The 25,380-nt window shown below is 41.1% G+C and overlaps 1 protein-coding gene across 10 annotated transcripts in view; it reads left to right on the forward strand.

Annotated features, from left to right (window-relative positions):
- The window catches only part of si:dkey-166d12.2 (rap1 GTPase-activating protein 1), a 317,261-nt gene that overhangs the window by 283,583 nt on the left and 8,298 nt on the right, over nt 1–25,380 (forward strand). For 5 of the 10 annotated variants that reach the window (XM_034165804.1, XM_034165783.1, XM_034165823.1 and 2 more), the window contains 5 exons: nt 5,444–5,521; nt 7,478–7,587; nt 10,210–10,320; nt 10,646–10,775; nt 11,842–11,933. In XM_034165804.1, the coding sequence (XP_034021695.1) occupies nt 5,444–5,521; nt 7,478–7,587; nt 10,210–10,320; nt 10,646–10,775; nt 11,842–11,933 (521 nt within the window). Of the gene's footprint in view, nt 1–5,443; nt 5,522–7,477; nt 7,588–10,209; nt 10,321–10,645; nt 10,776–11,841; nt 11,942–25,380 lie in introns of all 10 variants that reach the window. The other 5 variants (XM_034165815.1, XM_034165824.1, XM_034165796.1 and 2 more) reach the window with 4 other exon arrangements.

Below are 25,380 nucleotides of genomic sequence, written 5' to 3' on the forward strand. Positions count from 1 at the left end.
CCCAGCTCACTGGACACACATCTCTTAGGGTCCTATCTCACTGGGCGCGACTGTTGGAGAGCAGTTGGTGACGCGACTTAGCAACCAAAAGCGCGAACGAGCGACAGTGTCACAGTTGGTATCTCACTGAAGTGGCCACTCACAGAATGACACGTTTGCACATTAAGTGTTCAGCTCTTATTATCCTGCTATTATCCATGTGAATAGACTGTGGAAATTCCCCCACTAATTCCAATAATGGCAAAATAAATAAATAAAAAATAATAACAATAATAAAGCGTACAGTGCGCTCACTAATTTGCAGTATGATGTCCCTGCTGGATCTAATGTCCTATCTTCCATGTCCAGGATATAATCCACGCTTATATGATCCATTTGTCCTCGGCACCGACATCCGAGTACAGCAATCATTCATGTGGTTAAATGGCACTTTCTCCCTGATGCAGTGATGCCCAGCAGTGCTTCAGGGGTGTGGGGTCTTTTATTTAATTTGATTTATTCTGCAATAACATTGTAAGTCCTTTTTGCTGTTCCCTTATAGTTGTTTTTTTTTTCATTCGGGGTCTCCACAGCCAATCTGAGATGGATCTGCACATTGATTTGGCACATATGCGGCCTCCTTCATCCTCCTGCATTTTGTCTCTGATGGACATATGATGTCACATTTCCACAGCACAGCATTTAGCAGAATGATTTTCCCGGTTTCACAGATGTGCGCTGTTGGAGCTGGAACTAAGCAGAGTGTGTCCATTAATGAAAGCATCTTCTCATATATCCTCAGTGATTGTGCATCCCTCACAACAAGCACATCAAAGAAGTCCCACCGCACATCCTGGGGGGGGGGGGGGAGGGAGGAGGTGGGGGAGAGAGAGAGAAAGGAGGGAGGGAGAGAGAAGAGGGAGGAAGAAAGAGACAAGAGAGAGGGGGGAGACAGAGGGGGTGCTCCAGATAAAAAGTGCTGTGCTCTCCACTCGTCCACAATTGTGCACCTAAAAAAAAAAAGAAAAACAAAACAGAAAAAAAAAAAACAAATGCATACAGTAAGTCCCGAAGTCCTTCTGTCCTGCAACTGTGGCCAGGCTGGCAACAGCGGCTGTTTCTCTTCGATCATCTCCGCTGTTCTTGCATGCTCTGCCACAGCCACACACCCCCCCCCCCCCACCCCCCCACAGTTCCCTCAAGAATCTCTCATGTTAGGAGTTGCCGCGAATACATTCTGAGGGGTCACACGACACCAGCGATGGCTCTGGGAGCAAACTGGGAAGAGCCTTGTCACCTCACTAACTTTGAAAATTTCAAAATTCAGGTGCAACGCTGGCGACACCCTGCAAGTGAAGCAAGCGAAGAGCATCACCCAGTGAATGTAACGCAGAATCAAACGATTTCCCTCTCAACTGGCATTCACAGGCTGTCACAGCCCAGTGAGATAGGACCCTTACCACTGTATGCTTAGTCAAAAGTACCGTGGGCTTACTGTTTAGGCTTCAAGATGTTTCAGTCATAGCGATGGGAAAAAAAAACGAGTAGAGTGGTCATCAACATTGGATGAACCAGCCAGTAACAAGTATCTTGGGCTGTCATCTTGTTTAAGGAATTGCTACTTAATGTAAACAAAACAATGTGCTTTCTGCTTTCACCACAAGACGCTGGGAAGGAGGACAACCGATCATCCGGTCCAATGACTAACTACTCAATGCTTCAGATTCACAATCATAATGATGCCACAGCTATGGCCTGAGGGATAACAGAGGCTACTCAAAACAATCATAGCGATAAATACTCAGTCTCAATGCACAAGAAAAGTTATCAAAATCACTTTCCTAAAGTGGAGATTTTTAAAGACAAGGCTACTAGTTTCCATTTACAGTAATCAATTTTCACCCAGAAGCACATACATTGAAAATTCTCACAATTCCTTATACAAGATGGCTGACAAAAATGTTGCAGAAAAGAGTTCAGTGTCTGCTCTTCTCTGTGGTTTCATTGTCCCACTTCACTCCTTTTTATACAGTCTGCTTCAAAATGTCAGAGTAACTATTCTACGCTAGAACCAACATTTTATCAGAGTTTTGCAAAAATCTGTTCACAAAACAACAAGGAATCCACTTGGTTGAGTGGTGAAGCATCTTGAAGGGCAAACAGGAAGTCCAGGTTCAGCTGGGTGACCGAGCATCTTTATGGATGCTGCTCTTCTGTCTCACAGATACAGTGGCACATTGTACCAATTTACTTCCATCTGTGTTTCTGTGTGTAAGCACTCACTTTCATTTCAGATATTTTGAATTCACTTGTGTTTTGTACAAAAACGGCTTTCACGTTTTATATTATCCTTTTATCGTGGCTCAACATGCTCTTGGTAAAGACCTATAAATTAACATTTCATTTATTCTTATCTGTTGAGAGAAAACCTTCATCGGCACATCATGAGGCTTTTCAGAATGTAGGGTGATACTTACATGCAATTAGAAAAGGAATCTGTTTGTGAGCCCCAGTCCAGTTTCCATCCTGAGCTCTGTGCAGCTGCTGTTTGACTACCCAGACTCCCTTGCTCCGTACTGCGTTTTTGTCATGACTGTTGCCTCTTGTAAATGTTATGGTTTAACCTCGTTTTGTATATGTGCATGTTTGGCTGATGGAAATATTCCTCACACGCATTGTAAAAGAGCCCTTTTTCCAATTTGTGTCTGTTTCAGAATTACTGTTAATTCTGTTTCAGTACGAGGGGCTGTGAAAGCCAAAATTCATTCTTTGACTCTCACATACATTCTCCTTCACACATATATAGAACATATATTCTCACTTTCATATACATATATCTTCATATGTCCTACATAGATGTAGAGAATTTGCAGGATCCCCAGTGAAGTGGTACACGTATTATATATAGACACGTACTGTGAGTGCTGTGTGGAGTAGAGGCAGTCTTTAACTTCTTCCCAAGTGAATTCTGGTGTTCCTCAAGGATGTGTTCTGGCTCCTACTCTATTTCATGCTTGCATGAACTTGGTATTGAGTAGAGTTATGAAACATACCAACTTTGACTTTGCTGACGATGCTGTACTCATTATGAAATCAGTGGGTGCCCTCATTGCGCTGCTTGAGGTGCTGAGGGAGGAGTCAGGGTGGCTGGGTGTGCAGTTGTAATGGATCCATACTAAGAGCCAGGTTTTTAATGACGTCCAGAACTGAGCCATCAAACTATGTACAGAGTGGGCCAATAAAATGTTACCACTTTTTGATCGTACACAAGTTTTTGAAATGAGAACTTATTTGAAAATTTTATTTACAGATTTGTAACAGAAGCATCAAATTAACATTTGATGCCAAATGTTAGATGCCACTGGAATGACCTTGTAACATATGTCAAGTAACAAGTGCCATGCCATGTAACAAGTGACTTAGGGTGACTCAGATGAGGTGTACTTACATATGTGGTGATAATACACCAGCTACAACATTGGCCATGTGATGTGCTTCTCTGTGCATGATCCAACACGGAGGTGCCTCAGTGTTGAGGAACCCAGCAGCTGGAAAAAGGCCAAAGAGACATCTAGTTTTCATCTGACTGCAGCAGGTAGATGTTACTTTTGGGGGATGGGGATGGAAAGGTTGCCAACTAGGACCAGGGCCTGTTCTGGGGTAGGGTGGGTGCGACAGCATGCAGCACAAGTACACGCTCCCATTCATGTTCTGTCATTCAAACACATAGTTTGTCTCACTTACCCACATATTATCTCACATACACATCATCTTATTGTTCTAAATACGTGATGACCCTATTGATAAGATACCTCACCAGGCCAAATCTTCTTCGGTAAAAGGAAAATGCTTTTATTTTAAAGTAAGGTTAATAAAAGCACATTTTACGGGCGGCTCCTCATTTCCTTTTTCAACCTCGAACTGGTGCACTGCCATTTTTAGGACCATGGTAAATTTTTCTGACTGTTAACTTTTTATCACAGTATTTTTGTACTCGCCAGCTTCTGACGTTACACTCTCACAAAGTATTTCTTGGCTGCTTAAGATTTGATTGATAACTCTGGTGCATTTATCATAATCAACTTAAAGTTTGCATCATAACTTCTCAGTGCCTGGTGAATATACCTGACTTTTGAGGTGCTCTGGGTGATCACCAATTCCCTATGTCATGCATCACTATAAGTTAATTAGCCGGAGTGGCTATACGCCCAACCGTTGGTTCAATAAAGTAAATACGCGAGCATATACGCCCAACCACAACCAACCAATGGGTGCACTTGTAAGTTCACTTCCGGTTTCAACACGGGGGAAAAAAGGCGGATATTTTCTCTCCGGCTGCCAGAGGGTTCACAGTCCGCGGCGGGGCTGTGATCTAAAGCGGTTCTGTTTGGCTCATCACACCCATGGACCTGTATCAAACTAACACCATCTTACAGGCAACAAGCAGCATTTTGTTCATAAAAACTGTTTCGTCGTCATTAACAGGCTTCCATTCAAAATGTTTATGAAGTTTGTTTGCTTTCATCCATTGCGGTGTATGTTTTCGCAGTAATTAAAGACGGCGCCATTAAATGCATCAAACATATGCTGCTTGTCACACCGCAATAGTCTTTAAAAAGTGTAAAAAACGTAATTTAAATGCACAAAATGTGTCAAATACATGATCACGGTTGGGCGAATAAGGTTAGACATTATGTTTATCTGCCCAACGGTCAGGCGATTAGCCTTTGACTTAATTAGCTGGGTGGGTCACTTCAGTCCTAGGAGGTACACTCGTTTCACAGGTATTTGTCACCACCTATTATTACAGATTTAACATGTAAAAGTCTAGTCCCTGACTATAAGAATACCACTGATACAGTTCCAAAAAAATAACACTTTCTTGTATTTGGAACAATAAGGTATTGTCGAACATATGAATGAGTGACTGTCAGGTAGTGACAGCGCAAGTACTGCATGAGTGAAAATATGACACTACAAATGAATAATGACTTGAATGGCCCCTCGTCTTTTAGCATTTTCTTTTTATTTCATTGCAGAATTTGCTTCACAGTACTCTGAATTGGAAATAAATAACGCCCGAGTCTGAATGGATGTTTTCTAAAAGCTACACTCGGGTTGTGTCAGTCCCTGTTACCTCTCTTTCTCCTTCTGAATGCATCACTAACAAACCTGTATCCCTGAGGGCGGAAACCTCTGACATGCCTGCTAAGCACTCCATCTCCTGCTGTGCTCTCCTCTGCCAGATCCCTGCCTGGTTTTGCTTGAAACAAGCTTGTGCTATGCCCTAAATATCTTGCCATCCCTATTAAGTCCTGCTGTGAGCTCATTCTCAAGCTATTTTGCACCTTGTTGTTTAAATTCAGTGTGATGTTTGCATGAGATCTTATGATATGTTCTTTTCTTTTCCTTCCCTTCTTCAATCTACCCTTTTCTTCTTTTCCTGCCGTCTTGTGTGGCACAGTCGTTGCTTGTCTCAGGGAAAAGTCCCAGTAAATTTGGACGGCGTGGCAGTGCCATAGGGATAGGAACAATAGAAGAGGTTGATGTATAATTCTCCCTACTTATTGACCATTATTGTCTCAGAGTTTTATTTTTCAGTCGTCTGTTTTTGTCCTGTGAGTGTCCAGTTGTGGTACATGTTTAGATCCAAATGCGTTTTGATGCACAGTGTATTGTAGGTGTAACACATCATCATGGCATTCAGTTATGGTTTTATTCACTCATGCAGTCTCAAACCCATTTTAGATTCATGAACTCTTTCAAAGATGGAAGGATCCATCACGGAGTGAGGGATGATGTCGCACAAATTGTTTATCGAGGGCAGAACACGATGTGTCGTTTTCTTCTTTCATGTTTTGCATTCCAGTACAGCATCATTAGAGGAGCAAGTTTATTTATTTTTTTTCTTTTTAATTTGTTGTAAAATAGTCAAACAGAAAATGGGGAAACAAAAAGTTTTGGTACAAGGGACAAAAAACAAAGCCCAGAATCACTTAAACCTTTTAATGTTCACGAACAGAAACATTTATTGAAATAAATAAACTTCCGGTCATCCTCTAAATGTCATGAACATCTGAATGGTGCAGAGAAATTTACCAGCAGTATGCGATTAATGTAAAGTGTGGGTGTGCGTTCCCCAGCTGTTTTCATTCATCCATCCATCCATTTTCTCTACCTGCTTACTCCAGCGAAGGGTCATGTGGCCCTGGAGCCTATCCCAGCAGTCATAGGGCGTCTGCACACCCCAGACAGGATGCCAGTCTATTGCAGGGCCTGTTTTCAATCAGAGGAGGTACATTTTGTACTATGTAACTGATAAATGTTGGTCTTAGACATCCTGCCCATCAAACATGATGGGCAGGTCAACGGATCAATGACAAAATCCTGACAGACAGTATCCCAGTGGACAGAATTCCAACCCCTTATTACAAAAATGGGCAAAATCCCAGTCTCATTCCAAAGTCCCATCTCACTTGAACCCTAACCCTACATTAATGTAGTACTTACCCTGTCATATTTGACATTTAGAATTATTCATGAGACTGGGATTTTGTCCACATTTGTCATAAGGATTTGAGATTCTGTCTGATGGGGTTATGGCCGCTTGGATTATGTCTGTTGGGATTATGTCCATTGGGATTATGTCCACTGGGATTATGTCTGTTGGGATTATGTCCATTGGGATTCTGTCCACTGGGATTATGTCCATTGGGATTCTGTCCATTGGGATTTTGTCCACTGGGATTATGTCTGTTGGAATTCTGTCCGCTGGGATTATGTCCATTGGGATTCTGTCCACTGAGATTATGTCCGTTGGGATTGTGTCCATTGGGATTTTGTTCTGTCACCCAGGCAAACATATAAAAATAAATAATGTTGGAAATAGTTAGCTAGCTCCACTTAGTCTAGTCACTGTGCCCAGCATAGCCTAGTTTGTGAACTGTGGTGTTACCAATAGACTATAGAGTCAGATACAGTTTATATAAATCAGTGTTTGTAATTTCCAAAAGATACATATTGTTTTGTCACACAGACTTGAATGGGGCATTATTATTGAAAATTTTATTTTCTTCTAAGCAGTTTGGGAATGATAATTTGAAGATGGAACAGTGGCAACATTAAAATGGCAGTTGTGCTCAGAATAAGCCGATTGACACCCTGGTAGATATGAGTGGGCCAAAAAGTTTACAGTTTAGAACAAAATCAATTAGAGAAAACATAGAGAAAGTATAAAAATAACTAACTTCAAAATGATTTTCATGTTCTGTGTTTTTCTGAAAAACTATTCTTGCCTGAAACCCAGTGTCTTTTGGAAATGTAAAACATGCTGCTGAATGTGTCACATCATCTCAGGCTTTGCTGAGTTGTTTCTTCATAATTTGTTTGTAGTACATTTGTACATCATTCACTTCATGTGTGGTAGTACTCTGTAGAATTTCTGTTGGTGTTGGATAACGATTTCGTATCTGACGTTCCTTTCTTTGCATACTGTCAGTCACTGATCATTCCTGGGAAAAGCCCCACCAGGAAGAAGTCTGGACCCTTCAGCTCCCGTCGCAGCAGTGCCATTGGCATCGAGAACATCCAGGAGGTCCAAGAGAGGAGGTGAGAGGACAGAGCAGTGCTGGTCAGCAGGGAGTGGGTAGTGCAAAGAGAATTGTGCTACAACAGATGGAAGCAAGGACATCAAAACAAAGGATTCAGCTGCTCGATACGCTCTATAATGCCCCGTTTTATGGGTTTTAGTTTTTACAGGGTAGGTTAAATGTTTTACAACCCTGTCACTTTACAGGAATACAGCTTTCGGATTTTCTAACATTTAACTCAAAAAATTATTTTATTCCTTAGCATTAAAAAAAGGGATTCATAATATGATATTGCCAGTATTATCAAAATTAATGCTGTCTGGAAACTTTGAATTTTAGCCCACGTTGGTTGAAATTCAGCCGATCAAACGCCATGGCATACATTTAGTTGCGGGGCTATAGCTGCACAAGGATGCCGGGAAAGACATTTAAACCGATCACACAAACAACATAGACATGGAGGAGAGGCGACTTAAACAAGGTCGACCTGCTTAAGTGACTGAAAGTGCAAGAAAAAGATGCAAAGTTGAGGAAGAGAGAAAACTAAGGAGGCAACTAACAAACAGGCCATCAGAGGACGCACTGGGTAGAGCTGAGAGTTAAATCTGGACATCCGTCGCAGAAATGTTTGACGAGATATCTGCTGGACAGGTAAGCTGCAGAGAGTTTCACGTGATTTATTTCTGCACATTCTGGCTTCAAACTTTACTATCATAACCTTTGTCTTTTACTGCAATAGCAAGTAAACGTACAAGAAATAATTTCCGTTGAATTAAGAGTTGGCTCATTTTCGATGATTAGTGCAGTGTGTTAAATTCACATATTGTCGCTCAGATTTGTAGTTTACGTCAATCTTACATCTACACCCATTGGTTTTGTTGACCGTACAATGCTAGTTTGACTTGAAAATGACTGCGATTGTGTGAGTTGTGTTGATCATCTGATCTTTGTTGGCAAAATGACCAGAAGTGGGTCAGGTCACAGGCAATCTCAAAACCTCGCGCACACGCACGTCCTCCTGCAGTTCGTCTGCACGATGACAACTAAGGAAGAGACCAAACAAAAAGAAACCAACATTGTAATGCTTGCCACCTTTTTGAAATTTGAAGGGCCGTATTGCTTTACAACAGTCTGAGAAACCAAGACTCACCTTTGAAGGTTTCTCTGTGAGAAAACCTTTTTTGAAAAATTTGTTTAGATGGTGAATTGAGCATTCAGCATTAGTTCTGGCAGGCCACATAGTCAAAACCTCCATCAGTTGTTAGTATTTTACTGGTTAGTGCCATGATCTGATCAACAACAGCTGCTCTGCTGCCTTCACTGTCAAGTGGATACTTTCAATCCGGACGCTTTATTTCACCGCTGCTTCCTCTGAACAGAGCCATTCTAACAAATATGCAGTTGGATCTTTTCAAGTCTGTTTCTCTGGTGGGGTCACTCAGGGGGAAGAGGAGTAACAAGAAGACAGAGGACAGGAAGGAGAGGAACAGTAGTAGCCAGTAGGGAGCAGTATTTCTGGTATTTATGTTTGTGTATTTATATTTATATTTGCAAATTGTTTTTTTTTTACTTTTGATACTCTGTGTGCTTCTTACCCTGTGTGCTGCTATACAGTGTTGCTGGAACCTCAGTTTCCCTGAGGGAGTCTTCCCAAGGGATTAATAAAGTTCTGTCTAATCTAATCTAGGGGAGGTGATTGTCTAGTGGTTAAGTGTTGGGCTTGAGACGATCCTCTGTTCAAATCCCAGCCTGACCGGAAAATCACTAAGGGCCCTTGGGCAAGGTCCTTAATCCCCTAGTTGCACCCGTTGTGTAGTGAGTACCTTGTATGGCAGCACCTTCACATCACATGTGAGGCATTATTGTAAAGCGCTTTGAGCGTCTGATGCAGATGGAAAAGCGCTATATAAATGCAGTCCATTTACCATTTAATCTGGTTTTTGATTTTTGCTGTACTTTAAATTGTGCCATATTTGGATTCTACTGTCTTCCCAGTCATGGCAGGACTCCCTGGTACTCATTGACCATCAGCTGAAATATTACACCTGGTTAACTAAAGAGTGACTTTCCATCTTCTTCCAGACCGTCACACCATGTTCTCCATGAGGTTTTGTGGAATTATTCCAAAATTCACCTTCTGCAGTAAACAATGCCCTTTATACAGCTCTGCAGAGGTTAAAGAGTAATATAATGAATCCATTTGTCACAGGTTGAATAAATTTGAAGATTGAAGAACTCTTACAACATTTTACAGGGGGAAAAAAATTATTTAAGGCAAATATTTAAGCCACCATAATTATACGCTTGTGTGTGAATCTCAAAAACCTTTGAATCTTGGCTTCTAACTTTTGCCCATAATGAACTGCAGTACTGCAGCTTGCAATAATCTTAGCAGTATAATAGTATAACATATCGTATAAAACAAAGATAATGCAAAATAATAAAATGTATCGAAATAAAAAACTATATTAGTTAGAAACATTAAAGTATAAATCAAAATATGTATCTTGAACTGAATTCCTTTGGGTGAATTATCTCCTCATTCTTTAACAACATTATACTCTTCATTTTTTTCTTGCTGATTGTTATCACGATTTATTGTGAAAGTAAAATCAGTAAAACTTCTACCCGTGTTCTGCAGTCGGGAAGTGTCTCCAAGCACCCAGAGGGCATCGGACCTCATGTCACAGGAAAACAAATCAGACAACTCGTCCAGTCACAGCTCTCCAGAGTTTGCTACCACAAAGAACAGGTGACTTAAAAAAACTGCATTACTGTGCTGAGAAAAAATTAATCAGTCACTATTTTAAGAAATGATTCATCATCACAGTCATCACTGCCTGATTCCTGCATCTTAAACACATTTTTATTTTACATTTTATTGAATTCAATATACTTGATATTGCAAAACCTCAGATTAATAAGTAAACATTTATTTGGTTACCACCCACCCCCCACCAAAAAATATAAAATAAAATAAACACATTAATAGTCATACTGGGAATCAGTTTTGCTTGCTGATAGTAAATTTACAGTGAACCATGGTGTTTTATGATCAGACTGACCGAGGTCTGTAGTTTGACTATGTGTTGCAGAGCACCATCCATCCCCGAGGCTCAGGACCTTTCCCGCTCCTCCTCCAATGCCAGCAGCTTTGCCAGCGTGGTGGAGGAACAGGAGAATGAAGAGGAGTACGACACCGGACTGGTGGGTGAAGATGGGCAGTTATTAAAAAGAATTACAGCGCAGAGTAAAAAATTCCCAACACATCCTGAACTTGGATTCATCACAGCTGGTGAAATGTCAATCAGACTTTTGGGATAAACAACCGGCTATTATTTATTGGCAGCTTTGACTAAAGCTATTGCAGTCTTGGCGGTGCAGACCATGACCTGTATTACAACACATTTTATGTTCAACTTTAGACCTTTTTCAGTTGAAAGCTCAAGGCCACAGAGCAGTCACTGAAAATCAATATCCTGGTTTGAAAGAGGATTTACTTGGAAACGCAGTAATTTAGAGCAAGGGTTTGTTTTTTGTTTTGTTTTTGTTTGTTTTTTTGCCCCCTTTGGAGACCATGAACTCCACAGTTTCAGCCTATAAGGCTATAGTCATGGTCACTGCCAGTTTTGTAGGTCAAGGTTAAAGGTCAGATCCATTTCTTGTGGCAGATGCTACTGTATGATTTTGATTGATGGTGCTGATTTGTATTTACCATACTGGTCAGACATGTTTTCTCAAATTTGACCTTGACCTTTGAGTTTGAAACAACTCAAATCTAAAAATTTGTGCTGGGTACACTTAGGGTCTGGGTTATGACCACATTGAATGTAAATGTGCAATTATTGAAGGTTCAATTGATGGTCAAGGTACTCGTGCACTCTTGCACATGCTCCAGCTACTGCAAGACTGCAAGGTGTTGGTTCTAATTCTACAATTCAGTTTTCAAAAATTATAGAATTATTTTCAAATTCCTCAGCTTTGGAGAACCCTGGGTGTGTACCCTCTAAAATGCAGTGAGTCACTACAGGCAGGCAGGGCCACCAAAGCCATATGTTGTAGAATTTTGATGTAGACAACAAACAAGCAAAAATAAATAAATAAATAAAAATTTTGATCAGAACACAGATCACTGAATTGTGTTGATTTATTTTTTTTTTCAATAGTTAAAATCTTCATCATGGAGTTAATAAAAAGAATTGTGAAGTTAACTTTTACAGCTGTGCTGTAGTAATGTATGTCCATTTGTTGAATTCCTTTGCCCTTTTTACAGGAAAGTGTATCTTCTGCTGCAACACCCAAGAGAGACTCTTTGGTGTTCAGCTCCTGGACAGAGGACAGTGCATGCAGTGGAAGCCAGGGAAGTTTTCTGGGTGAGTTTAGGAGAAGATGGATCTTATTTCTGGGTCTAGTATGCTGAACTGTGTGAAAGGAGCAAATTCTTGAATGACTAACTGAAATCTACAAAATTGCAACTCTAAAAACCATGAGAACAAGGGTACCGAGATAGGCCAAAGCAGATGGTCCCCTCATTGAGTCTGTTCTGCACGAGGTTTCTTCCTATAACAATAATAATAATAATAAGAAGAAGAAGAAGAAGAAAACATCTTAGGGGGCTTATTGAGATTTTTTGGGAGTTCACTGTTACCAGTGTGCTTCCTCATTGATTAGGTAAGATTTAAATCTTGCTTGTGTCCAGTGCCTTGCGCAAACTTATGTTGTGATTTGCACTGTAAATATAAATGGGGACTTACACTCAACAAAAATATAAACGCAACACTTTTGGTTTTGCTCCCATTTTGTATGAGATGAACTCAAAGATCTAAAACTTTTTCCACATACACAATATCACCATTTCTCTCAAGTATTGTTCACAAACCAGTCTAAATCTGTGATAGTGAGCACTTCTCCTTTGCTGAGATAATCCATCCCACCTCACAGGTGTGCCATACCAAGATGCTGATTAGACACCATGATTAGTGCACAGGTGTGCCTTAGACTGCCCACAATAAAAGGCCACTCTGAAAGGTGCAGTTTTATCACACAGCACAATGCCACAGATGTCGCAAGATTTGAGGGAGCGTGCAATTGGCATGCTGACAGCAAGAATGTCAACCAGAGCTGTTGCTCGTGTATTGAATGTTCATTTCTCTACCATAAGCCGTCTCCAAAGGCGTTTCAGAGAATTTGGCAGTACATCCAACCAGCCTCACAACCGCAGACCACGTGTAACCACACCAGCCCAGGACCTCCACATCCAGCATGTTCACCTCCAAGATCGTCTGAGACCAGCCACTCGGACAGCTGCTGGAACAATCGGTTTGCATAACCAAAGAATTTCTGCACAAACTGTCAGAAACTGTCTCAGGGAAGCTCATCTGCATGCTCGTCGTCCACATCGGGGTCTCGACCTGACTCCAGTTCGTCGTCGTAACCGATTTGAGTGGGCAAATGCTCACATTCGCTGCCGTTTGGCACGTTGGAGAGGTGTTCTCTTCACGGATGATGCGAAGGAGATGTGTTGCACTGCATGAGGCAAATGGTGGTCACACCAGATACTGACTGGTATCCCCCCCCCCCACCAATAAAACAAAACTGCACCTTTCAGAGTGGCCTTTTATTGTGGACAGTCTAAGGCACACCTGTGCACTAATCATGGTGTCTAATCAGCATCTTGATATGGCACACCTGTGAGGTGGGATGGATTATCTCAGCAAAGGAGAAGTGCTCACTATCACAGATTTAGAATGGTTTGTGAACAATATTTGAGGGAAATGGTGATATTGTGTATGTGGAAAAAGTTTTAGATCTTTGAGTTAATCTCATACAAAATGGGAGCAAAATCAAAAGTGTTGCGTTTATATTTTTGTTGAGTATAAATCACACTGCAGTTGTTCCTGAAGTTGCTGAATGGAGGTGTTTGGTGATGCCAAGATTCTTTCAGGATGAAGATCCTGTTAGGGTCTGGTTCTGGTTGGATAGTTTTTGGGATGGGGTTCATGCTTTCCCGGTCCCCTCGTCCTTTTAGGTCCACTATTCACTTGTCCTGTTCTGTCTGGTGTGTGAGTGAGTGTCCCTCTCTCTCTCACTCCACTCTGCTCGGTTTCTCTCTCTCATGTCTCTTTCATGTGTTTTGTTTTCTTCACAGTCTATCCCAGTTTCCTTTTTGTTGCACCACACCCTGTCATCTTTCCTGGGTATCATGTCTGTTCTCACCACAGTCTCTGTACTTATCACAGCCTTTTTCATATCATGCTTATTTTTCTATTTTCTCATCTTATGTTCCCCTGTTTATGTTGTATGGTTTGGCTCTCTATCCCCCTCTGGTGCTCATTTATGTTGTAGTTTCTGTCTGGGCTCTCTATCCCCCTCTGGTGCTCATTTATGTTGTAGTTTCTGTCTGGGCTCTCTATCCCCCTCTGGTGTTCTTTTATGTCCTTGCATGGTTTTATGTAATTGTCTGCACCTGCCTGGATCTGCACCTGCGACTGATTGGGGTGGTTATTTATTATGACTGGTTTGTCTCTAGTTGTGGGTCCAGACTTGCTCTTGCTTGCCTCTACTGGTGGTTGGCTCTCACTGCGGTATTGTATCACTTCCTGTTCCGGAGCACAGCGGTGTTTTGCTGTATCTGTTAGCTGTTTAATCTGCGCAGTTAGATTGATCTAGTTACCTAGAAAACGATTTGCTTCACAGTGTAATCTTCACATGCCTTAACTAAAGCACTCCCTCTGCTGAATCACCTCTAAATTATTTACACATTATTCATTTTGTGTGTCTTTAGGAATCCGCTAGCTTAGCACAGCTACTAGCTCTTAGCCGGTTTAGCATGGCGGCTTCTCCTGTCTCTCCCGCACTTTTCTGCGCTGGGTGTGAAATGTTTAGTTATTCCTCGGCCTCCTTTAGCAGTAATGGTACTTGTAATAAGTGTAGCTTATTCGTAGCTTTGGAGGCCAGGCTGGGCGAATTGGAGACTCGGCTCCGCACTGTGGAAAATTCTACAGCTAGCCAGGCCCCTGTAGTCGGTGCGGACCAAGGTAGCTTAGCCGCCGTTAGTTTCCCTCTGGCAAATCCCGAGCAGCCGGGAAAGCAGGCCGACTGGGTGACTGTGAGGAGGAAGCGTAGCCCTAAACAGAAGCCCCGTGTACACCGCCAACCCGTTCACATTTCTAACCGTTTTTCCCCACTCGGCGACACACCCGCCGAGGCTCAAACTCTGGTTATTGGCGACTCTGTTTTGAGAAATGTGAAGTTAGCAACACCAGCAACCATAGTCAATTGTCTTCCGGGGGCCAGAGCAGGCGATATTGAAGGAAATTTGAAACTGCTGGCTAAGACTAAGTGTAAATTTGGTAAGATTGTAATTCACGTCAGCAGTAATGACACCCGGTTACGCCAAACGGAGGTCACTAAAATTAACATTGAATCGGTGTGTAACTTTGCAAAAACAATGTCGGACTCTGTAGTTTTCTCTGTGCCCCTCCCCAATCGAACCGGGAGTGACATGTTTAGCCGCATGTTCTCCTTGAATTGCTGGCTGTCTGAGTGGTGTCCAAAAAATGAGGTGGGCTTCATAGATAATTGGCAAAGCTTCTGGGGAAAACCTGGTCTTGTTAGGAGAGACGGCATCCATCCCACTTTGGATGGAGCAGCTCTCATTTCTAGAAATCTGGCCAATTTTCTGAAATCCTCCAAACCGTGACTATCCAGGGTTGGGACCAGGAAGCAGAGTTGTAGTCTTACACACCTCTCTGCAGCTTCTCTCCCCCTGCCATCCCCTCATTACCCCATCCCCGTAGAGACGGTGCCTGCTCCCAGACCACCAATAACCAGCAAAAATCTATTTAAGCATAAAAATCAAAAAGAAAAAATAATATAGCACCTTCAACTGCACCACAGACTAAAACAGTTAAATGTGGTCTATTAAACATTAGGTCTCTCTCTTCTAAGTCCCTGTTAGTAAATGATATAATAATTGATCAACATATTGATTTATTCTGCCTTACAGAAACCTGGTTACAGCAGGATGAATATGTTAGTTTAAATTAGTCAACACCCCCGAGTCACACTAACTGCCAGAATGCTCGTAGCACGGGCCGAGGCGGAGGATTAGCAGCAATCTTCCATTCCAGCTTATTAATTAATCAAAAACCCAGACAGAGCTTTAATTAATTTGAAAGCTTGACTCTTAGTCTTGTCCATCCAAATTGGAAGTCCCAAAAACCAGTTTTATTTGTTATTATCTATCGTCCACCTGGTCGTTACTGTGAGTTTCTTTGTGAATTTTCAGACCTTTTGTCTGACTTAGTGCTTAGCTCAGATAATCAATCAATCAATCAATCAATCAACTTTTTTCTTATATAGCGCCAAATCACAACAAACAGTTGCCCCAAGGCGCTCCATATTGTAAGGCAAGGCCATACAATAATTATGAAAAACCCCAACGGTCAAAACGACCCCCTATGAGCAAGCACTTGGCCACAGTGGGAAGGAAAAACTCCCTTTTAACAGGAAGAAACCTCCAGCAGAACCAGGCTCAGGGAGGGGCAGTCTTCTGCTGAGACTGGTTGGGGCTGAGGGAAAGAACCAGAAAAAAGACATGCCGAGAAGGGGGGCAGAGATCGATCACTAATGATTAAATGCAGAGTGATGCATACGGAGCAAAAAGAAACAGTGCATCATGGGAACCCCCCCACAGTCTACGTCTAAAGCAACATAACCAAGGGATGGTCCAGGGTCACCCGATCCAGCCCTAACTATAAGCCTTAGCGAAAAGGAAAGTTTTAAGCCTAATCTTAAAAGTAGAGAGGGTATCTGTCTCCCTGATCTGAATTGGGAGCTGGTTCCACAGGAGAGGAGCCTGAAAGCTGAAGGCTCTGCCTCCCATTCTACTCTTACAAACCCTAGGAACTACAAGTAAGCACGCAGTCTGAGAGCGAAGCGCTCTAATGGGGTAATATGGTACTACGAGGTCCCTAAGATAAGATGGGACCTGATTATTCAAAACCTTATAAGTAAGAAGAAGAATTTTAAATTCTATTCTAGAATTAACAGGAAGCCAATGAAGAGAGGCCAACACGGGTGAGATATGCTCTCTCCTTCTAGTCCCTGTTAGTACTCTAGCTGCAGCATTTTGAATTAACTGAAGGCTTTTCAGGGAACTTTTAGGACAACCTGATAATAATGAATTACAATAGTCCAGCCTAGAGGAAATAAATGCATGAATTAGTTTTTCAGCTCACTCTGAGACAAGACCTTTCTGATTTTAGAGATATTGCGTAAATGCAAAAAAGCAGTCCTACATATTTGTTTAATATGCGCTTTGAATGACATATCCTGATCAAAAATGACTCCAAGATTTCTCACAGTATTACTAGAGATCAGGGAAATGCCATCCAGAGTAACGATCTGGTTAGACACCATGCTTCTAAGATTTGTGGGGCCAAGTACAATAACTTCAGTTTTATCTGAGTTTAAAAGCAGGAAATTAGAGGTCATCCATGTCTTTATGTCTGTAAGACAATCCTGCAGTTTAGCTAATTGGTGTGTGTCCTCTGGCTTCATGGATAGATAAAGCTGGGTATCATCTGCGTAACAATGAAAATTTAAGCAATACCATCTAATAATACTGCCTAAGGGAAGCATGTATAAAGTGAATAAAATTGGTCCTAGCACAGAACCTTGTGGAACTCCATAATTAACTTTAGCCTGTGAAGAAGATTCCCCATTTACATGAACAAATTGTAATCTATTAGACAAATATGATTCAAACCACCGCAGCGCAGTGCCTTTAATACCTATGGCATGCTCTAATCTCTGTAATAAAATTTTATGGTCAACAGTATCAAAAGCAGCACTGAGGTCTAACAGAACAAGCACAGAGATGAGTCCACTGTCCGAGGCCATAAGAAGATCATTTGTAACCTTCACTAATGCTGTTTCTGTACTATGATGAATTCTAAAACCTGACTGAAACTCTTCAAATAGACCATTCCTCTGCAGATGATCAGTTAGCTGTTTTACAACTACCCTTTCAAGAATTTTTGAGAGAAAAGGAAGGTTGGAGATTGGCCTATAATTAGCTAAGATAGCTGGGTCAAGTGATGGCTTTTTAAGTAATGGTTTAATTACTGCCACCTTAAAAGCCTGTGGTACATAGCCAACTAACAAAGATAGATTGATCATATTTAAGATCGAAGCATTAAATAATGGTAGGGCTTCCTTGAGCAGCCTGGTAGGAATGGGGTCTAATAAACATGTTGATGGTTTGATGAAGTAACTAATGAAAATAACTCAGACAGAACAATCGGAGAGAAAGAGTCTAACCAAATACCGGCATCACTGAAAGCAGCCAAAGATAACGATACGTCTTTGGATGGTTATGAGTAATTTTTTCTCTAATAGTTAAAATTTTGTTAGCAAAGAAAGTCATGAAGTCATTACTAGTTAAAGTTAATGGAATACTCAGCTCAATAGAGCTCTGACTCTTTGTCAGCCTGGCTACAGTGCTGAAAAGAAACCTGGGGTTGTTCTTATTTTCTTCAATTAGTGATGAGTAGAAAGATGTCCTAGCTTTACGGAGGGCTTTTTTATAGAGCAACAGACTCTTTTTCCAGGCTAAGTGAAGATCATCTAAATTAGTGAGACGCCATTTCCTCTCCAACTTACGGGTTATCTGCTTTAAGCTACGAGTTTGTGAGTTATACCACGGAGTCAGACACTTCTGATTTAAAGCTCTCTTTTTCAGAGGAGCTACAGCATCCAAAGTTGTCTTCAATGAGGATGTAAAACTATTGACGAGATACTCTATCTCCCTTACAGAGTTTAGGTAGCTACTCTGCACTGTGTTGGTATATGGCATTAGAGAACATAAAGAAGGAATCATATCCTTAAACCTAGTTACAGCGCTTTCTGAAAGACTTCTAGTGTAATGAAACTTATTCCCCACTGCTGGGTAGTCCATCAGAGTAAATGTAAATGTTATTAAGAAATGATCAGACAGAAGGGAGTTTTCAGGGAATACTGTTAAGTCTTCTATTTCCATACCATAAGTCAGAACAAGATCTAAGATATGATTAAAGTGGTGGGTGGACTCATTTACTTTTTGAGCAAAGCCAATAGAGTCTAATAATAGATTAAATGCAGTGTTGAGGCTGTCATTCTCAGCATCTGTGTGGATGTTAAAATCGCCCACTATAATTATCTTATCTGAGCTAAGTACTAAGTCAGACAAAAGGTCTGAAAATTCACAGAGAAACTCACAGTAACGACCAGGTGGACGATAGATAATAACAAATAAAACTGGTTTTTGGGACTTCCAATTTGGATGGACAAGACTAAGAGACAAGCTTTCAAATGAATTAAAGCTCTGTCTGGGTTTTTGATTAATTAATAAGCTGGAATGGAAGATTGCTGCTAATCCTCCGCCTCGGCCCAGGCTATGAGCGTTCTGGCAGTTAGTGTGACTCGGGGGTGTTGACTCATTTAAACTAACATATTCATCCTGCTGTAACCAGGTTTCTGTTAGGCAGAATAAATCAATATGTTGATCAATTATTATATCATTTACCAACAGGGACTTAGAAGAGAGAGACCTAATGTTTAATAGACCACATTTAACTGTTTTAGTCTGTGGTGCAGTTGAAGGTGCTATATTATTTTTTCTTTTTTAATTTTTATGCTTAAATAGATTTTTGCTGGTTATTGGTAGTCTGGGAGCAGGCACCGTCTCTACGGGGATGGGGTAATGAGGGGATGGCAGGGGGAGAGAAGCTGCAGAGAGGTGTGTAAGACTACAACTCTGCTTCCTGGTCCCAACCCTGGATAGTCACGGTTTGGAGGATTTAAGAAAATTGGCCAGATTTCTAGAAATGAGAGCTGCTCCATCCAAAGTGGGATGGATGCCGTCTCTCCTAACAAGACCAGGTTTTCCCCAGAAGCTTTGCCAATTATCTATGAAGCCCACCTCATTTTTTGGACACCACTCAGACAGCCAGCAATTCAAGGAGAACATGCGGCTAAACATGTCACTCCCGGTCCGATTGGGGAGGGGCCCAGAGAAAACTACAGAGTCCGACATTGTTTTTGCAAAGTTACACACCGATTTAATGTTAATTTTAGTGACCTCCGATTGGCGTAACCGGGTGTCATTACCGCCGACGTGAATTACAATCTTACCAAATTTACGCTTAGCCTTAGCCAGCAGTTTCAAATTTCCTTCAATGTCGCCTGCTCTGGCCCCCGGAAGACAATTGACTATGGTTGCTGGTGTCGCTAACTTCACATTTCTCAAAACAGAGTCGCCAATAACCAGAGTTTGATCCTCGGCGGGTGTGTCGTCGAGTGGGGAAAAACAGTTAGAGATGTGAACGGGTTGGCGGTGTACACGGGGCTTCTGTTTAGGGCTACGCTTCCTCCTCACAGTCACCCAGTCAGCCTGCTTTCCCGGCTGCTCGGGATCTGCCAGGGGGGAACTAACGGCGGCTAAGCTACCTTGGTCCGCACCGACTACAGGGGCCTGGCTAGCTGTAGAATTTTCCACAGTGCGGAGCCGAGTCTCCAATTCGCCCAGCCTGGCCTCCAAAGCTACGAATAAGCTACACTTATTACAAGTACCGTTACTGCTAAAGGAGGCTGAGGAATAACTAAACATTTCACACCCAGAGCAGAAAAGTGCGGGAGAGACAGGAGAAGCCGCCATGCTAAATCGGCTAAGAGCTAGTAGCTACGCTAAGCTAGCGGATTCCTAAAAACACGCAAAGTGAATAATGTGTAAATAATTTAGAGGTGATTCAGCAGAAGGAGTGCTTTAGTTAAGGCACGTGAAGATTACACTGGGAAACAAATCGTAATCTAGATAACTAGATCAATCTAACTGCGCAGATTAAACAGCTAACAGATACAGAAAAACACTGCTGTGCTCCGGAACAGGAAGTGATACAATACCGCAGTGAGAGCCAACCACCAGTTGAGCCGAGTATTCCTTTAACTTTAACTAGTAATGACTTCATGACTTTCTTTGCTAATAAAATTTTAACTATTAGAGAAAAAAATTACTCATAACCATCCCAAAGACATATCGTTATCTTTGGCTGCTTTCAGTGATGCCGGTATTTGGTTAGACTCTTTCTCTCCGATTGTTCTGTCTGAGTTATTTTCATTAGTTTCTTCCTCCAAACCATCAACATGTCTATTAGACCCCATTCCTACCAGGCTGCTCAAGGAAGCCCTACCATTATTTAATGCTTCAATCTTAAATATGATCAATCTATCTTTATTAGTTGGCTATGTACCACAGGCTTTTAAGGTGGCAGTAATTAAACCATTACTTAAAAAGCCATCACTTGACCCAGCTATCTTAGCTAATTATAGGCCAATCTCCAACCTTCCTTTTCTCTCAAAAATTCTTGAAAGGGTAGTTGTAAAACAGCTAACTGATCATCTGCAGAGGATTGGTCTATTTGAAGAGTTTCAGTCATGTTTTAGAATTCATCATAGTACAGAAACAGCATTAGTGAAGGTTACAAATGATCTTCTTATGGCCTCAGACAGTGGACTCATCTCTGTGCTTGTTCTGTTAGACCTCAGTGCTGCTTTTGATACTGTTGACCATAAAATTTTATTACAGAGATTAGAGCATGCCATAGGTATTAAAGGCACTGCGCTGCGGTGGTTTGAATCATATTTATCTAATAGATTACAATTTGTTCATGTAAATGGGGAATCTTCTTCACAGACTAAGGTTAATTATGGAGTTCCACAAGGTTCTGTGCTAGGACCAATTTTATTCACTTTATACATGCTTCCCTTAGGCAGTATTATTAGATGGCATTGCTTAAATTTTCATTGTTACGCAGCTGATACCCAGCTTTATCTATCCATGAAGCCAGAGGACACACACCAATTAGCTAAACTGCAGGATTGTCTTACAGACATAAAGACATGGATGACCTCTAATTTCCTGCTTTTAAACTCAGATAAAACTGAAGTTATTGTACTTGGCCCCACAAATCTTAGAAACATGGTGTCTAACCAGATCCTTACTCTGGATGGCATTACCGTGACCTCTAGTAATACTGTGAGAAATCTTGGAGTCATTTTTGATCAGGATATGTCATTCAAAGCCCATATTAAACAAATATGTAGGACTGCTTTTTTGCATTTACGCAATATCTCTAAAATTAGAAAGGTCTTGTCTCAGAGTGATGCTGAAAAAACTAATTCATGCATTTATTTCCTCTAGGCTGGACTATTGTAATTCATTATTATCAGGTTGTCCTAAAAGTTCCCTGAAAAGCCTTCAGTTAATTCAAAATGCTGCAGCTAGAGTACTAACGGGGACTAGAAGGAGAGAGCATATCTCACCCATATTGGCCTCTCTTCATTGGCTTCCTGTTAATTCTAGAATAGAATTTAAAATTCTTCTTCTTATAAGGTTTTGAATAATCAGGTCCCATCTTATCTTAGGGACCTCATAGTACCATATCACCCCAATAGGGCGCTTCGCTCTCAGACTGCAGGCTTACTTGTAGTTCCTAGGGTTTGTAAGAGTAGAATGGGAGGCAGAGCCTTCAGCTTTCAGGCTCCTCTCCTGTGGAACCAGCTCCCAATTCAGATCAGGGAGACAGACACCCTCTCTACTTTTAAGATTAGGCTTAAAACTTTCCTTTTTTCTAAAGCTTATAGTTAGGGCTGGATCAGGTGACCCTGAACCATCCCTTAGTTATGCTGCTATAGACTTAGACTGCTGGGGGGTTCCCATGATGCACTGTTTCTTTCTCTTTTTGCTCTGTATGCACCACTCTGCATTTAATCATTAGTGATTGATCTCTGCTCCCCTCCACAGCATGTCTTTTTCCTGGTTCTCTCCCTCAGCCCCAACCAGTCCCAGATGAAGACTGCCCCTCCCTGAGCCTGGTTCTGCTGGAGGTTTCTTCCTGTTAAAAGGGAGTTTTTCCTTCCCACTGTCGCCTAGTGCTTGCTCACAGGGGGTCGTTTTGACTGTTGGGGTTTTTCTGTAATTATTGTATGGCCTTGCCTTACAATATAAAGCACCTTGGGGCAACTGTTTGTTGTGATTTGGCGCTATAGAAATAAAATTGATGATGATGATGATAAGTACTGTGTTGGTTTTTGCACTCTGGTTCTTCTGAGGTTTTTTTCTGCCCATTTTGGAGACCCTTCAACCCAGATTTGGTTGCATTATATTTCAGTGCGCTCATCCCTTTGAATATACAGTAGTGTTCAGAATAATAGTAGTGCTATGTGACTAAAAAGATTAATCCAGGTTTTGAGTATATTTCTTATTGTTACATGGGAAACAAGGTACCAGTAGATTCTCACAAATCCAACAAGACCAAGCATTCATGATATGCACACTCTTAAGGCTATGAAATTGGGCTGTTAGTAAAAAAATAAAGTAGAAAAAGGGGAGGTTCACAATAATAGTAGTGTGGCATTCAGTCAGTGAGTTCGTCAATGTTGTGTAACAAACAGGTGTGAATCAGGTGTCCCCTATTTAAGGATGAAGCCAGCTCCTGTTGAACATGCTTTTCTCTTTGAAAGCCTGAGGAAAATAGGACGTTCAAGACATTGTTCAGAAGAACAGCGTAGTTTGATTAAAAAGTTGATTGGAGAGGAGAAAACTTATACACAGGTGCAAAGAATTATAGGCTGTTCATCTGCAATGATCTCCAATGCTTTAAAATGGACAAAAAAAAACCAGAGACGCGTGGAAGAAAACGGAAAACAATCATCAAAATGGATAGAAGAATAACCAGAATGGCAAAGGCTCACCCATTGATCAGCCCCAGGATAATCAAAGACAGTCTGGAGTTACCTGTAAGTGCTGTGACAGTTAGAAGACGCCTGTGTGAAGCTCATTTATTTGCAAGAATCCCCCGCAAAGTCACTCTGTTAAATAAAAGACATGTGCAGAAGAGGTTACAATTTGCCAAAGAACACATCAACTGGCCTGAAGAGAAATGGAGGAATATTCTGTGGACTGATGAGAGTAAAATTGTTCTTTTTGGGTCCAAGGGCCGCAGACAGTTTGTGAGACGACCCTCAAACTCTGAATTCAAGCCACAGTTCACAGTGAAGACACTGAAGCATGGTGGTGCAAGCATCATGATATGAGCATGTTTCTCCTACTATGGTGTTGGGCTTATATATCCCACACCAGGTATCATGGATCAGTTTGGATATGTCAAAATACTTGAAGAGGTCATGTTGCCTTATGCTGAAGAGGATATGTCCTTGAAATGGGTGTTTCAACAAGACAATGACCCCAAGCACACTAGTAAATGGGCAAAATCTTGGTTCCAGACCAACAAAATTAATGCCTCGCAGATGTGAAGAAATCATGAAAAACTGTGGTTATACAACTAAATACTAGTTTTTTGATTCATAGGATTGCTAAAAAAGCAGTTTGAACAACAGCAGATGCTACTATTATTGTGAACACCTCCTTTTCTACTTTTTTTTTTACTAATAGCCCAATTTCATAGCCTTAAGAGTGTGCATATCATGAATGCTTGGTCTTGTTGGATTTGTGAGAATCTACTGAATCTACTGGTACCTTGTTTCCCATGTAACAAGAAGAAATATACTCAAAACCTGGATTAATCTTTTTAGTCACATAGCTCTACTATTATTCTGAACACTACTGTAGTTTTTTCAGCTCATCCCTGCCTCACAACAGACTCTTGTTTTTTAAAACCTGCTCTGAGGAGGGAGCTTATGTTTGGAACTCACCCCCAGTTGAGAAAGAAGCCAGACTGTTTTTTGAAATGGCCTTCTTTTAATCAAGTGGCTGAGCTTGTATTTGAAAGTATTCACCTTTGATGAAGAAGATTTTTCAGTTTGTCTTCACCTGTTTTGAAGAAGACCCCATGTTTGAATTCACCTTTGAAGAACATTTCTGTGTTTGTCCTCACCTGTTATGAAGAAGATTCCTCAGTTGACTCTCATCTGCACTTTAACTGTGGGTTTGTGAAACTCCCCTGTGTTAAATAAACTGTTCTTTTCTCCATCCTCATGTCTGAGCTGACCTGCATATTAGGGTTCCTTTGTCCATTATCACCCCTGACCATAACAGATCCAAGTCTTTAGTGTACTGCTGCTTCCTGTCTTATGTCTGTCTCCCATGACCAAATTTTGGCCCTGAGTTCCATACCCATTTGAAAACAGAGGAAATCTGGCCCAGTTTGTTTTTTTTTTAAATAGTAACCAGAATTCATAGTAATCACAGTTCTTACTATTATCTGCTATTTTATGTCTGATTACATACTAGAGCTCTTGGCAAAACCCTATTGGACCTGCATTAATGGTAAATGTTCACCAGGTGAAAATATTGCTCCATTTCAAGATCCCTGAGTATAGGTTGCTGTAGAACACAGAAACGACGGCTGTCTTGCGTATATTGGTAGATAAATAAAAAGTATTGCCAAGTTTACTTTATTACATACAATTCTGATTACACAATTGTTTCTGCACATGTGCATTCAAAATCATTTTTCCCATTTTCTAAAACTTCTCTGTTAAAATCTCAAAACTGTCTTCCATTAAAGAGCACGACATTCTTTTCATGGATTTCATGTTTTGGCAGAGGATCAGAAGAATGATTCTGCTCAAAGAACCCGTGTGTCTTAGTGATCACATATTGTACCCATTTTCACCTACTTTTACAAAAGATGACCCCTGATTTGCACAGACTAAATCTGATTATTTGCATTATTGTGTCACAAATTTTTATGAATTGTTTAAAACCTTCCTGATTCTTCATAGTATTCTATACAACACTACTTTTACT

This window comes from Thalassophryne amazonica, chromosome 3, assembly GCF_902500255.1.
Source record: "Thalassophryne amazonica chromosome 3, fThaAma1.1, whole genome shotgun sequence".
In the NCBI taxonomy this organism is placed as follows: Eukaryota; Metazoa; Chordata; class Actinopteri; order Batrachoidiformes; family Batrachoididae; genus Thalassophryne; species Thalassophryne amazonica.